This window comes from Lolium rigidum, chromosome 3 (genome assembly GCF_022539505.1).
Source record: "Lolium rigidum isolate FL_2022 chromosome 3, APGP_CSIRO_Lrig_0.1, whole genome shotgun sequence".
NCBI lineage: Eukaryota > Viridiplantae > Streptophyta > Magnoliopsida > Poales > Poaceae > Lolium > Lolium rigidum.
This window is the reverse complement of record NC_061510.1, coordinates 37132171-37143718: the sequence shown is the minus strand read 5'-3', so window position 1 is coordinate 37143718 and position 11548 is coordinate 37132171. Positions and strand designations below refer to the sequence as shown.

Here is an 11548-nt window from a genome sequence, read left to right as displayed (position 1 = left end):
GCGCATTTGGCTCGCTCTAGTGCTCATAGTCTTCACTACGTGGTTCAAAGATCTTTTTATACTGCTGTTATGATATAGGTAACCTGTTCACAAGAATTACGGGCGCATCAGATTCCATGATAGACTCCTGATAAGTCACGACTCTGACCTTCTTTTTTTGGAGGGCACAACTGTCGTGACTATCCTCCCCTCTTTGCTTCCGAGTTCAACCGCATCTCAAAAAAAATAGTTCAGGTCACCGCCGCACCGCAATCCGCAACCGCCAAATCTGATAAACTTGAAAGAAAAAGAGAAAATCTCAAAAGGAAAAACAAAGGCCGTCTCTCCCCGCCCTCGCGTCGTCGAGTTCCGTCCGTATCTCCCTCCATTCTGTCTCGCTAGGGTTTCAGCGCGCCATCTCCCCGCCCCAATTCCGATCCGCGCGATCTCCCCCTCCATGGTCTCCGGCATGTCCCACCGCCCCGACGACGACGCCTCCGGCGTCCCGCACCAGCCGTCCGGTGCGGGGACGCCCCTCGCCACGCCGCCGCCCTCGCACTCCGCCTCCACCAGCGGCGGGAGCGCCGGCTCCCCGTCCCGCAGCGACCACAACGGCCCCTCCTCCACCGTCGCCGGCACGGACCCGCTGCCCGCTGCCGCGGCCGCGACGGCGTACACCCCCGCCAGCGACGGCACCACCTCCCTCCGCCTCAACAACCTCGACATCAACGGCGACGACGCGCCCTCCTCGCAGCCTCCCGTCAGGTTCGTCAACCCCGCTTCGCTTCGCTTGCCTTGCCAGATCGGGTTACCCCATCTGTCCTATTCTAACTGCGCGCGTTGCTCCAATTATTTTTGCCATCGGCTTAAGCTTTTGCACACTGGACTCGGTGCTGCTCTGCTGATCTGTAGAATTTACTGTGCTTGTTATTCGAATTAAGTGTTGCAAGTCTGCCTTGCCCTTGCTTGCTCAAAGTGTCACTCCTAGATCTAACCATCTTCTGAAGGCTCTCGCTCATACATGTGTACACTTGTCATGTTGATCAGCAGAAATAGCAGACATATATGGTTACTGTTCTGCCATAGTCATAGACTGTATCTAAGTGGACGCCCAATTTTGCTACTCCGTTCGGTCTGTTCATTTATGATCATATATATCCTCTATATCCTTATATTTACTTGGAATCATCAAATAATGGAAACTGCTGCTTAATGTTCAATAGCATACTTAGACAAGTAGCTTAAACTTCTAAGTATCCTTTGCATAGTTGCTATTCTATTGGTTCACTGCACTAAGTAACTTCGAAAACAGCATCATCAAGAAGAAGAAGAGGAGAGCGGCATCGATTGGTCCTGATAAAGGTGGCCGGGGACTGCGACAGTTCAGTATGAAAGGTCAGTCCAATAGTTCTCTTTCCATATTACTACTTTCAAGTTTCAACTGCAGGTCGTGTTCACATTTATAAATTATCCATAAGCAGCACAATTGCAAATACAGCCAATGAGCAGAAATTGTATTTTTTCTTCTTCTATTTGGTTGGTATCAATTCAAGAGGGGTCATGTTCAGCGACTAGAGGTTCGCCTACTGCCAACATCGATTTATCATGATGTGTTATCTTTGTTGTTTTTGCAGTTTGCGAGAAAGTTGAAAGCAAAGGCAGAACAACATATAATGAGGTTCGTGGTTTGTTAGTTCCTAATTCAAAATTCCTCTTGTTATGTTAGTCAGCATCTACTTGGGTGGCATGAGTTTTCATGTATCTTAACCAGAAATATAAAATGGTCATCGCTGCATACCTGACCCTTTTTCTCTACGTATGCTTTCTCTTTGCTTCATATTTGAAGGTCCAACCAGCCATTCAAAATGGACCAATGCTGTGCTGTAGTATAAAGCCTAATAGCAGTTTTCATACAAGTACAGGGCATAATTATTTCACTAAACATTGAGATGGCTTTGTCCATGTAGTCCACCTGGTTTAATTGATGCAGCCCCTGGATCAATTCGTTTTGTTACTCTGAAGGCGTTTCATTATTCTACTAAGTTTAATCAAGCTGGCAGGACTAGTTTGTATCATAAATTGAGATCATGGAACTCGAACCACACATGCATGTCGTATGTAATACCACCATTTGATCATTAAGACCTTATTGTGATGAAAGTCAGGAAACTGAGAATGGGGCAGAGGCCCCGTGGTTGGGGTTGCAGTGGCACACTCCACTCCCCGCTGGGAGCGAATTTCTGGAATTTTGCTACTACAAGATATGCCACCAAGGGCTAGTCCTGATTGGTCCTTTTTTACTTCAAAGTCATGAAACCATAAATATGTGTGATACTGATCACTGTTAGCCCCTGATCTTATTAATCCTTTACTGTTACATTTTAAACAGGTATGGTGCCTTTGAATATATTCAAGTTGATCATTAGAGTTCCCTGAAACTGTGAAACATATCCTGTTTTATTACTGTGCCAATAATAATATTTACGTTTTTGTTGTGTTTTTGTATTGGTTATTTGAAATCTCTAGGATGTAATGGAACTAAAATGAATGCCAATTTGCCGATTTTGCCAATTTTTTCAGGTTGCAGATGAACTTGTTGCTGAGTTCTCAGATCCCAATAACAACATTGAAGCGCCAGATCCTGATAACCCCAATGCAGTTAAGAAATATGAATGCCCTTTGCATCAGTTACTTGTTTTATGGGGTATGTGCTCACTCTATGTTAAAATGCAGCAACAATATGATGAGAAAAATATACGAAGAAGGGTTTATGACGCACTGAATGTTCTAATGGCTATGGAGATTATATCTAAAGATAAGAAGCAAATACAATGGAAAGGCTTGCCTCGGACTAGTGTAAATGATATTGAAGAATTGCAGGTTGCTTCTTTTTCAGTGATTGTCAAGATTTGGTACACCTATGTACAGTCTTGCTCATCAGTTTGTGCCTGTTTACAGACGGAGCTCGTTGGACTGAAAGGTAGGATTGAGAAGAAAAGTGCTTACTTGCAAGAGCTACAAGACCAAGTAAGGATATGATTCACCTGTTTTTAAGTTATGTCATGTGAAATATATGGTATATTCTGTGTAAGATAATAGGATACTGTACATTTCAGATCATGTGGCTCTGACATAACAGAGCATCACTTAGTTGTTGTACTGTGTACTATTGTCTCTCAGTATGCGTACTTTGTCTTTACGGGTCAATGTTGTCCATGCCAACAAAGCAGAGTTCAATACTTGCATCCATCTCACTGGCTCAGTTCCCTGTTTACAATCTTGAGTATGCTGCCAAATAAATAATGATAAGTACTTGATAGGTTTATAATAGGCGGAGGAAGGTCTCAATTTCTAGTTATTGTTTGCACTCCTGCTTTCTGACAAATATTATTACTTGTCGCAGATCAGTGTACTCTATATCTGTTTCTTATATGTTACCTTTCTTTGTGATGCCCCGTGCAACTTAAAAACCAAAAGTAGGTTTGTTATGATCTTTGCTGCTTGAGATTTAGAAAGAAGGATCCAATTACGCGTAGTTCCAACCAGTGTGTTCAGTGAACCAAAAGTTGGTTGATTCTTGGTCCTGAGCCCCTGATCTCTAAAAATCAAGCAGTTCACTATTAAAACTACAATAAATATAACCCTTGGTATTCTGAGCGTGCGGGAAGCATGTTTTATGGTAAACAATGTTGCTACAGTAAAGTACGAGTAGTATCTTGCTATATTTAGGTTTAATGCTTGAATAGAAATGTTCCCAAGAATTGTTGGTTCAGACTGAGTCATTCTTATTTTAAACATTTATTATCCCCTGGTTATTTTTTTAATTGATGTATTTACGGATGTTCTTGGTATATCAAGTATCTAGGTATGCAAAACTTAGTACTCCGAAATGAGGAGCTGTATGGTTCAGGAACCACTCCTTCGGGTGGAGTGGCCTTGCCATTCATACTTATCCAGGTGAATAACTTTGAATTCTTTATCCTTCAATCTCATTCTACAGTTGTGCCTTCTGTTCATAATGACAGGCCAAATTACAGTTTTTGTTATCCTGCAGACTCGGCCCCATGCAATGGTGGAAGTTGAGATATCAGAAGATATGCAACTGGTGCATTTTGACTTTAATAGGTAAGCCAATAATTCTGTTATGCAGTGTTTGGTTGTACAGAATTCAACTCTGAATTCAATTGGCAATGGAAAACCAAATCAACGATTTCAATGGAATAACATAAAACCTGTTTGGATGTGCATGGTATTCGCTTGCAAAATCAAAAGACCAATGGAATTCTAAAACCTGTTTGGATGCACATTATGTGGAATTGTTTCCAAATGGTGCGGTGAGGCGGGGAAGAAGGGGGGCCAGGGGCGGCGGCGGCCCGAGGCCAGGGATGGGGAGGGAGGAGGCTGGCCCGGCGGCGGCGAGTCCTCGAGGTAGGGGTGCCGCTACACAGAGAGGAGAGGAGACTCCCGCGCTGCACCACCTACGGCTGCACAACCATCTCCAGCCGCCGTGGAGCAACCTGTCGCCATCGTTCGCCCGCTAGGGTTAGGGTTGTTCCACCGTGGGGAGGGGCAGCCAGGGGGTAGGGGAGGTGGGGAAGAAGGGGGGTAGCCAGGAGAAGGGGAGGCGGGGAAGAAGGGGGCAGCCAGGGGGAAGGGGAGGTGGGCAGAAGGGGGCAGCCAGGGGGAAGGGGAGGCGGGGAAGAAGGGGGGCCACGGGCCGGCAGCGGATGGTGGCGGCGGAAAGAGAGGGTAGGGGACAGAGAGAGGGCGGCGGAGCATACCTGCACGGCGGCACTGGCTGAGCGACCGCGAGTGAGGCGAGTGTCGCGCGTGCTGGAGGCAAGTGCGAGCGGGGAGCGGTTCGGGAATACTGCGCCAATACAGAGGTCTAGATCGACCTCTGAATGTAGTGGGGGTAAGTTAGTTGCGGGCGGGGGTGCCCTCTGAATTGGTTTCCAATTCCAGAAACGAATACTGAACACATCCAAACGGTGGTATTCGGGTTTCCAATTCCAAAAACCCTATTCGGAGGCCAATTCCGCGCCACCAAACAGGGCATTACTGTATTTATTTCTCTCTGGGCAGCTTTTTTACTTCATACCCTTCAGCTCACAGAAAAGTGATTCTGGCGTACATTCAGTCGGAATTGGAAAACTTTGGGTATCAATTTTGTTTTGAGTATTAAGTTTAGAAGCTTGAAAATCGTGTATATATATAGATAGATTTGTCTTGAAATGTATTTTCAAAACACTATTATGTTATTAGATATTTTCTACTAGAATAGAAACTAGTGGCCAAAGCTACATATTGAATATACTCTGTAAGTGTCTAAAACGCCATTTTTCGTGAACTGGAGGGAGTATCTGGATATAAAGTATGGAAATGACTAGGAACCAAGTTAAAATAGGATAAGGAGAACTCAAATCTCAGCTGTTAGATCATAGCTATGCATGTTTGGTCTCACATATAAAATGTGCATTTCTTTATAGAAAAAAAAGTCAAAATGTGCATTTGCCTTCGTCACTCATCCACGATGGGGCACATTGGATCAGAAAATAAAGTAGACAGATGAGATGAGCCAAATGTTATTGTGAATCTTGTCTAAGAAGTATAGAACACAATTCATCTAAATCATCATATAAAGAATTCTGTTGAAATAAATAATTCAGTATGAATATATGCTGCTTCTTAGATCAACAGAAGGTCTCCTGATTACTTTTTTTATGTGTATTTCTGAAACTGCAGCACTCCATTTGAGTTGCATGACGACTCATATGTGATAAAAGCACTGAACTCCAGTGGGAAAGAACAGAATCATGTTACTCCAGAGCCAAGATCAAATGGTTGCGAGGGCTCAAGCATGCCAGATATTTATCGAAATCATGTACAACAATCTGCAATGGCAAATAACGGTACAACCAGATTACCAAGCTCTCCCCCTGTTCCAGGCATACTGAAAGGGCGAGTGAAGCATGAGCATCAGTTCTAGAGTGTTTGTTCGTTGCTGCTGTTGTTTGGTTCATCATTAATCTTATTTTCCTTTTTGATGTAAAGAGTGTAAATTATTGGGCAAAGGGGAAAAGTAGCTTGTTCTGATTTAGCTCTGCATTAGATTGATAGGATGACGGGTACCCTTATCTGTAATACTTCCATGTGTAACCCCTAACCGGCTTTGAATATGTTCCTGTTTTTGGTTGAGGCAAGCGTGTTTATGTCATGTAATTGTGCACAGTGGCTAACATATTTATATTCCTTGTGAAATTTCATCAGTTGGCAAGTGTTGTTTCAGGAAAAAGCATTTGGAGTACTAAACTTCGGTTCTGTGACTTACTTTTCCTTCTGGTTCCTCTGTAACATAAGACATATAAGTCAAACCTTTTAAACTTTGCCCCTCAAAAAACAAAACCTTTTAAACTTTGATATTTAGATTAGGACCTCAGAATTCATGTACATAGATTAGTCAAGAGATAATAGCAGAATATTTCTCCCTACTTTTTTATAATTCTTGTCCTGGTTTTAGTTTATACTAAATCCATGACATAAATTATGAAACGGAGGGAGTATGTTTTAGTCCGGTTTTGTTCATAGGCTAGCTGAAGCTGAATGTTTGGGCAAGTTTCACAGAGGTTTCCTTCAAGAATGCGCTACCACAACATAAAAAACATAATAAAGCGGCACATGTTTTAGCTAATGAATGTTTTGTTTATTCTATTTCTAGAGATTTTAACCTGGATTGTATCCTAAAGACTTTGTATAATGTTTTGTTAAAATCAGTAGAGTGCAATATTCTCTCTCCCAGCCTCCCAGGGAAGAGAAAACAATCAAACTTCAGGTTTGTGGATAAAGCTGTACTTCAATGGAGATGGATTAGTATAAAGGCAAAGCAATAGCACATAGAGAAAACAACACAGCAAGAGCAAAGCATGTTCAAATAAGGAGCAGCAGGTGTGAAAGAGCACTATCACAAGGGCATCATCGAAAGAAAAGATGAAGACGTAGGAACCTTGGCCGATGGTAGAGAGTAGAGACAGAGAGACTAGGGTGGAACGGAGAAAAAGGAATAGTGAGGGACCTGTTAGTAAGTCGTAGGAACAATCAGGGGGGAAAGAGCAAGGCCCTGGGCATACCCGTAAGACAGCAGGGACCAACGCGCGAAATCTCAAAAAAATTTGGACCATTTCTCGATTTGTGCGTGTCATCCTTGCGCAGGGGCCATGCTAATCTTCTCTGTATCGTTCCAATTTTATCGGATGCCCCCGAAGGGACAACGCAGCTGCAAACGCTGAGCTTATAAACCGGTCGAAACTTCTGTGGCTTGCCGAGGTGGGACTAAACGAGGGTTCCCTGCTGCGTCCCGCAGCCGCAAGCGGCACCAGGAGCCAAGGCTAGTGGATCGAATACGCGTGCGGGCTGGGTCTTCCCTCAGACTTGGCCCAGCTTAAGGAAGCAGGCTGGAAACGTACACACGGCCTGCTCCCATCCTTGGTATGGAGCTGACTTTTCCAAACTCTTCTTTAAAAAAAAAAGCTGACTTTTCCAAACGGTGGATCCTTTGAGTCCGCCTTGGGATGAACATGTCCTGTGCCAGTGTGCGTCACCTCGACACGTTCTTAAAATCACGAAGAAGAAGAAGCTGTATTTCTCACCGATGCAAGTAGTAATGTGTTGTTCTCCGAACTCCGAAGGATAAGCACATATTGTCTTGAAATTTCGGCTCGGTTATTTCTTTTCGCGAGATTTTTTTGGCTCTGACGGTGATCATCCAAGTGACCATGTTCGTGCTCCTTTGCTTTTGACAAGCCAACCGACTTGGACTAACAAACGAGTTTACAAAACGTGGACTAATATTTATTATATATATAAAATGTACATTTACCCTAATTTAGATTAGTAAATGCCTAATGGCTACTACTTTGTCTTTCGGGACAAAAAATTTACTCCCTTCCCGAAGAATTATTATGGACACGGGGGATTCTTTGAGTACTTCGTAGCCGCAAAGAGTTGTTCATTAATGGTACCACTTTGTTTTTTAGGACACAAATTTTACTCTCTCCCCCAAGAATTATTATGGATTGGAGGGGGTACATTTTTTTTTGAAGTTTCGCAAAAACACTACACGCGAACTAAGCATGAATTGACACTGTTTATGACTGGTGGGACCCACCTATAAGGCCGAGGTGGAAGAAAACCTAGTGGACTCGGTGATGTGGACCGATGGCCCACTTGTAAGCTAATTGAAAAAACTAATTGCGTGTAAAAAATTAATCCTCCTCTTCCCCCGTCTCTACCACGCCGGAGAGCACCATTACCGCACCGCCACCACACTCTAGCAAGGCACGTCACCTACTGCCTTACCCTCCCCTCTCTTCTCGGTCCATCGCCCGCCCTTGTTTGTCGTCTCTTTCTATCCTAATTTTGTAGGTCTGATACAAGCCGCCACCATGGCGTCGTAGCGGCAAGCGGCATGGGAGAGCAAGTTGATGCGGATGCGACTCCACGCTGCGGATCCTTGTGGAGCTCCTACCGGCGCTGCTAGGATACCGGTGTCCAGGCCAACATGATGGCCATCGAGGACGAGGACCACGCGATGGCCTCTTGTGTTCGCGTGTGGCAATACAGACACACCATTAGATGTATCAGTGTTGATTACAATAACATACACTGGGGATTCTCTTTAGAGTGCGTGTATGCCCACAAATATCTCTATGGAGAATCAAATATGCTATTTCTTAGCCTCTGAGGATTTTCCGCATGCCTTTGAGTTTATAGTCGTACAAAAAATACGTGCAACTTTTTTATTTCAAGAAGCACCTATATAATTAAAATTGTACATATATAATTTCTTAAAGTGTTAATAACACTAAACATCCATAAGCTTGTCCACAACGTGCAAACTTACACACAAACTTGCAAACCGTGATAAATTGGTTCCCTAACTTGTAAATCGTCCTCGTAATGATATGTGGTGTTGTTTATGTTGCAACCCCTTTACATTTTCTTTTGCAGCCACTTCATTCAAGCATTTTTTTCTCCAAAATCCATATCCTAAAGGCGGTGGCCTCCACACAAGGGTGGTTCCCACTGGAATCGCCCTAATGGATGGTGGTGCAACGCGCCACGTCAAGCACATCTACGATCACGATTGGGTGATTTGGACTAGATTGCTCATGTTAGTGCCTATAGTTGTCGATAGGTAGTTGAAGTAATTATTTATAATTATTATTACTTTTTGGGTTATTTGTACTACTGTTAATGATTATATTGATAGATCCAGGAATTTTCGCAAAAAAAAAACGATGTTCCAAGTTAGTAGACCAGTTTACCATAATTTACAAGTTTGCGTATGAGTTTGCGCTGGTAAACAAGTTTATGTATACGTGCAATGCTATTAACTCTTTCTAAAAAAAAAGGCAACTGATGTTCCCTGTGACCCTGTTCCAAGTCAAAGATAGGGGAAACAAATGTACTCGAGTAAGTTACGTGGATCGGCGTTAGATGGATTACATCTTTGCCACCGTATATATTATGTTGACCTATCAACAAACAATACTACAAGTGTATAGTGCATCTATGAAAACAAGTACACTGTACAATGTATAACTCTGTATGCATACAAAACAGAAGCACAAAACTGGCAGAATTTTATTGGGCACCCAATTTGAGCTGCCAAAGGAAGAATAGAACAAAATCAAGAGAAACAATGGCTGTGGTCGCTGTTAAAAACTCGACACCTTGGGTATTACTTAGCTTCGAATCAATTGATAATAAGCCTATTAATCAACTAGCCGTGTATATGTAGGTACACGTCGCTCGTTCCTTCTACAAACAAGAGCAAGAGTACGTATTGTGAGAAGAAGAATGAACAAAAACCAGAAGAGCAATAATTTGAAGGAGAACGCTGGAGGTGTCAGGCCTAGGCGCGTTGCAGGCACGGCGGCGCGCCGGAGCGGAGAGGGATGGCAGGTCGTAGGTGGTAGTAACAACGGGCGCGCGCGGCTTCTAGGAGCTGTCTCCGCGGAGCTTGTGGTGCCTGCCGGCCACCTTCTTGCGGTGCCCGTCGACGACCTTGGCCTCCGGCAGGGGGTCCTTGGAGCCCTGCGAGACGATGCCGGACACCTCCTTCCCTCCGGAGGACAACCCCTCGAGGTCCTCGGGGTTGGCGGAGCTGATCCGTATGACCGAGCCCCCGGTGGCGGGCATGGGGTTGTTGAACTCGGAGCATGTCTTTCTGATCTCCCCGTCCTTGCCGGTGATGACCTTGAGCTCGCTGAGCTTCTCCATGGCCTTGGCGAAGGAGGGCAGGAAGTCGTCGGGCTTGTTGAGCATGTCCTTGATGATGGGCGTGGTCTTGGAGTCGATCCCCAGGAGACGGTCGATGGTGAGCGGCATCTTCTTGGCGATGACGTTGGCGAAGTAGGTGCCGTCGATGGAGTCGGGGTTGTGCTCGTCCATGTTGACGAATCCCGTGTCCCGGTTGGGCCCGTCGCAGAGCTTGCTGATGCTGGCCTGGTAGCCCGTGTCCATGGGCGTGGCGTCGGGCTCGATGAAGATGCACCTGACCTTGCCGATGCTGTGGCCTCCGGCGAGGAGCACCACCATCTCCTCGGCAGTGAAGCCCCTGGAGACGAACTCGGACACGAGCTTGGGGACGGGGATGTCCGGGCCGGGCAGGTTGTTGTCGGCCTCCTCGCGGTTGGAGACGAGCGAGTCGCGGCGGCCCATTTGCACCTTGTAGGCGGGGCCGCCGGCGAGGTGGATGGAGTCGCGGGCGCTGAGGACGACGATGTCGGCGCAGGAGACGGTGTTGGGGCACTTGGCCTCCAGCTCCTTCTTGGCCTCGTCGATGACCTCGAAGCCGCGCACCGAGATGTTGGGCCCGGCCTCCTTCTCCGCGCTTTGGTTGGAGAGAGGGTCGATCAGGATGGACGCGTCGCAGCCCTACGCCATGCATGGACACCACCAGTTCACGTTGCCATCTCCAATGAATATACTAGTATCATTTTCGTAATGAAAGCAAATGCGATGAAAATGGGTAGGTACATTGGCGAAGCAGTCGTGGAAGATGAGACGGAGGAGGCCGGCGGCGGTGCCGGGGTCTTCCTTGAGCTTCTTCTCGATGACGGCGGCGACGATCTTCTCGGCGTCCGGGCAGGAGTCCTTGTAGAACTCGGGGGAGAGCTGGGCGGAGGCCAGGGGCGCGACGGCGGCGAGGAAGCCGAGGAGGAGGAGGAGGAGGCGACAGGCGTCCATGGTGCGCGGGTGGGAGCAAGGGAAGCCTTGCGATGCCGGGACACGCCCAGGGTCGCGCTTAATACCGAGGCGGTCAACAGGGGAGCCCCCGCGCGGCGCGGACAGGGCGCGCATCACTGGGTGGCTGTCTCTCCTCTGCCTTGTTCGAGGTGTGTGTAATAATAGGATGAGCCCATGGCTTCCTTCCATCTCCATTCACATCTCTTTTCTCCATCGATCGCCATGCATATGATGCATGTCCACCTGCCTATGCCTGCATTATGACACCCTTGTGTGTCCTCAAGCAATCAACATGAAAATCGATCACAGTCTGTACTAA

The 11548-nt window shown here is 46.0% G+C and overlaps 2 protein-coding genes and 1 non-coding gene across 3 annotated transcripts; 1 reads left to right on the top strand and 2 right to left on the bottom strand.

The window, feature by feature from the left end:
• The first annotated feature begins 321 nt into the window (after window positions 1–321).
• On the top strand, window positions 322–6196 carry LOC124701446 (transcription factor-like protein DPB). The gene is made up of 9 exons (XM_047233507.1): window positions 322–744; window positions 1292–1374; window positions 1614–1657; window positions 2560–2637; window positions 2713–2859; window positions 2938–3006; window positions 3838–3936; window positions 4034–4104; window positions 5725–6196. Exons 1-9 carry the CDS (start codon window positions 437–439, stop codon window positions 5966–5968), a joined length of 1143 nt encoding a protein of 380 aa, XP_047089463.1. The 5' UTR covers window positions 322–436; the 3' UTR covers window positions 5969–6196.
• A 946-nt stretch (window positions 6197–7142) lies between these two features.
• On the bottom strand, window positions 7143–7245 carry LOC124704799. The gene has a single exon (XR_007003683.1). It is a non-coding gene; the product is annotated as a U6 spliceosomal RNA (small nuclear RNA).
• Window positions 7246–9978: 2733 nt separating this feature from the next.
• LOC124694687 (peroxidase 44-like) lies at window positions 9979–11229 on the bottom strand. Its single transcript, XM_047227645.1, has 2 exons — window positions 11020–11229; window positions 9979–10917 (listed from the first exon to the last, which is right to left on the bottom strand). The coding sequence occupies exons 1-2, from the start codon at window positions 11227–11229 to the stop codon at window positions 9979–9981; spliced, it is 1149 nt and encodes a 382-aa protein (XP_047083601.1).
• Window positions 11230–11548: the final 319 nt, after the last annotated feature.

Excerpts from the sequence above, each read along its gene's own strand:
- LOC124701446 (XM_047233507.1), top strand. The coding sequence starts at position 437 with ATGGTCTCCGGCATGTCCCACCGCCCCGACGACGACGCCTCCGGCGTC. Across the intron at positions 2,638-2,712 it reads ATCCTGATAACCCCAATGCA|CAACAATATGATGAGAAAAA; the intron begins GTTAAGAAATAT and ends GTTAAAATGCAG. Across the intron at positions 2,860-2,937 it reads ATGATATTGAAGAATTGCAG|ACGGAGCTCGTTGGACTGAA; the intron begins GTTGCTTCTTTT and ends GCCTGTTTACAG.
- LOC124694687 (XM_047227645.1), bottom strand. The coding sequence starts at position 11,229 with ATGGACGCCTGTCGCCTCCTCCTCCTCCTCCTCGGCTTCCTCGCCGCC. Across the intron at positions 10,918-11,019 it reads TCCACGACTGCTTCGCCAAT|GGCTGCGACGCGTCCATCCT; the intron begins GTACCTACCCAT and ends TGCATGGCGTAG.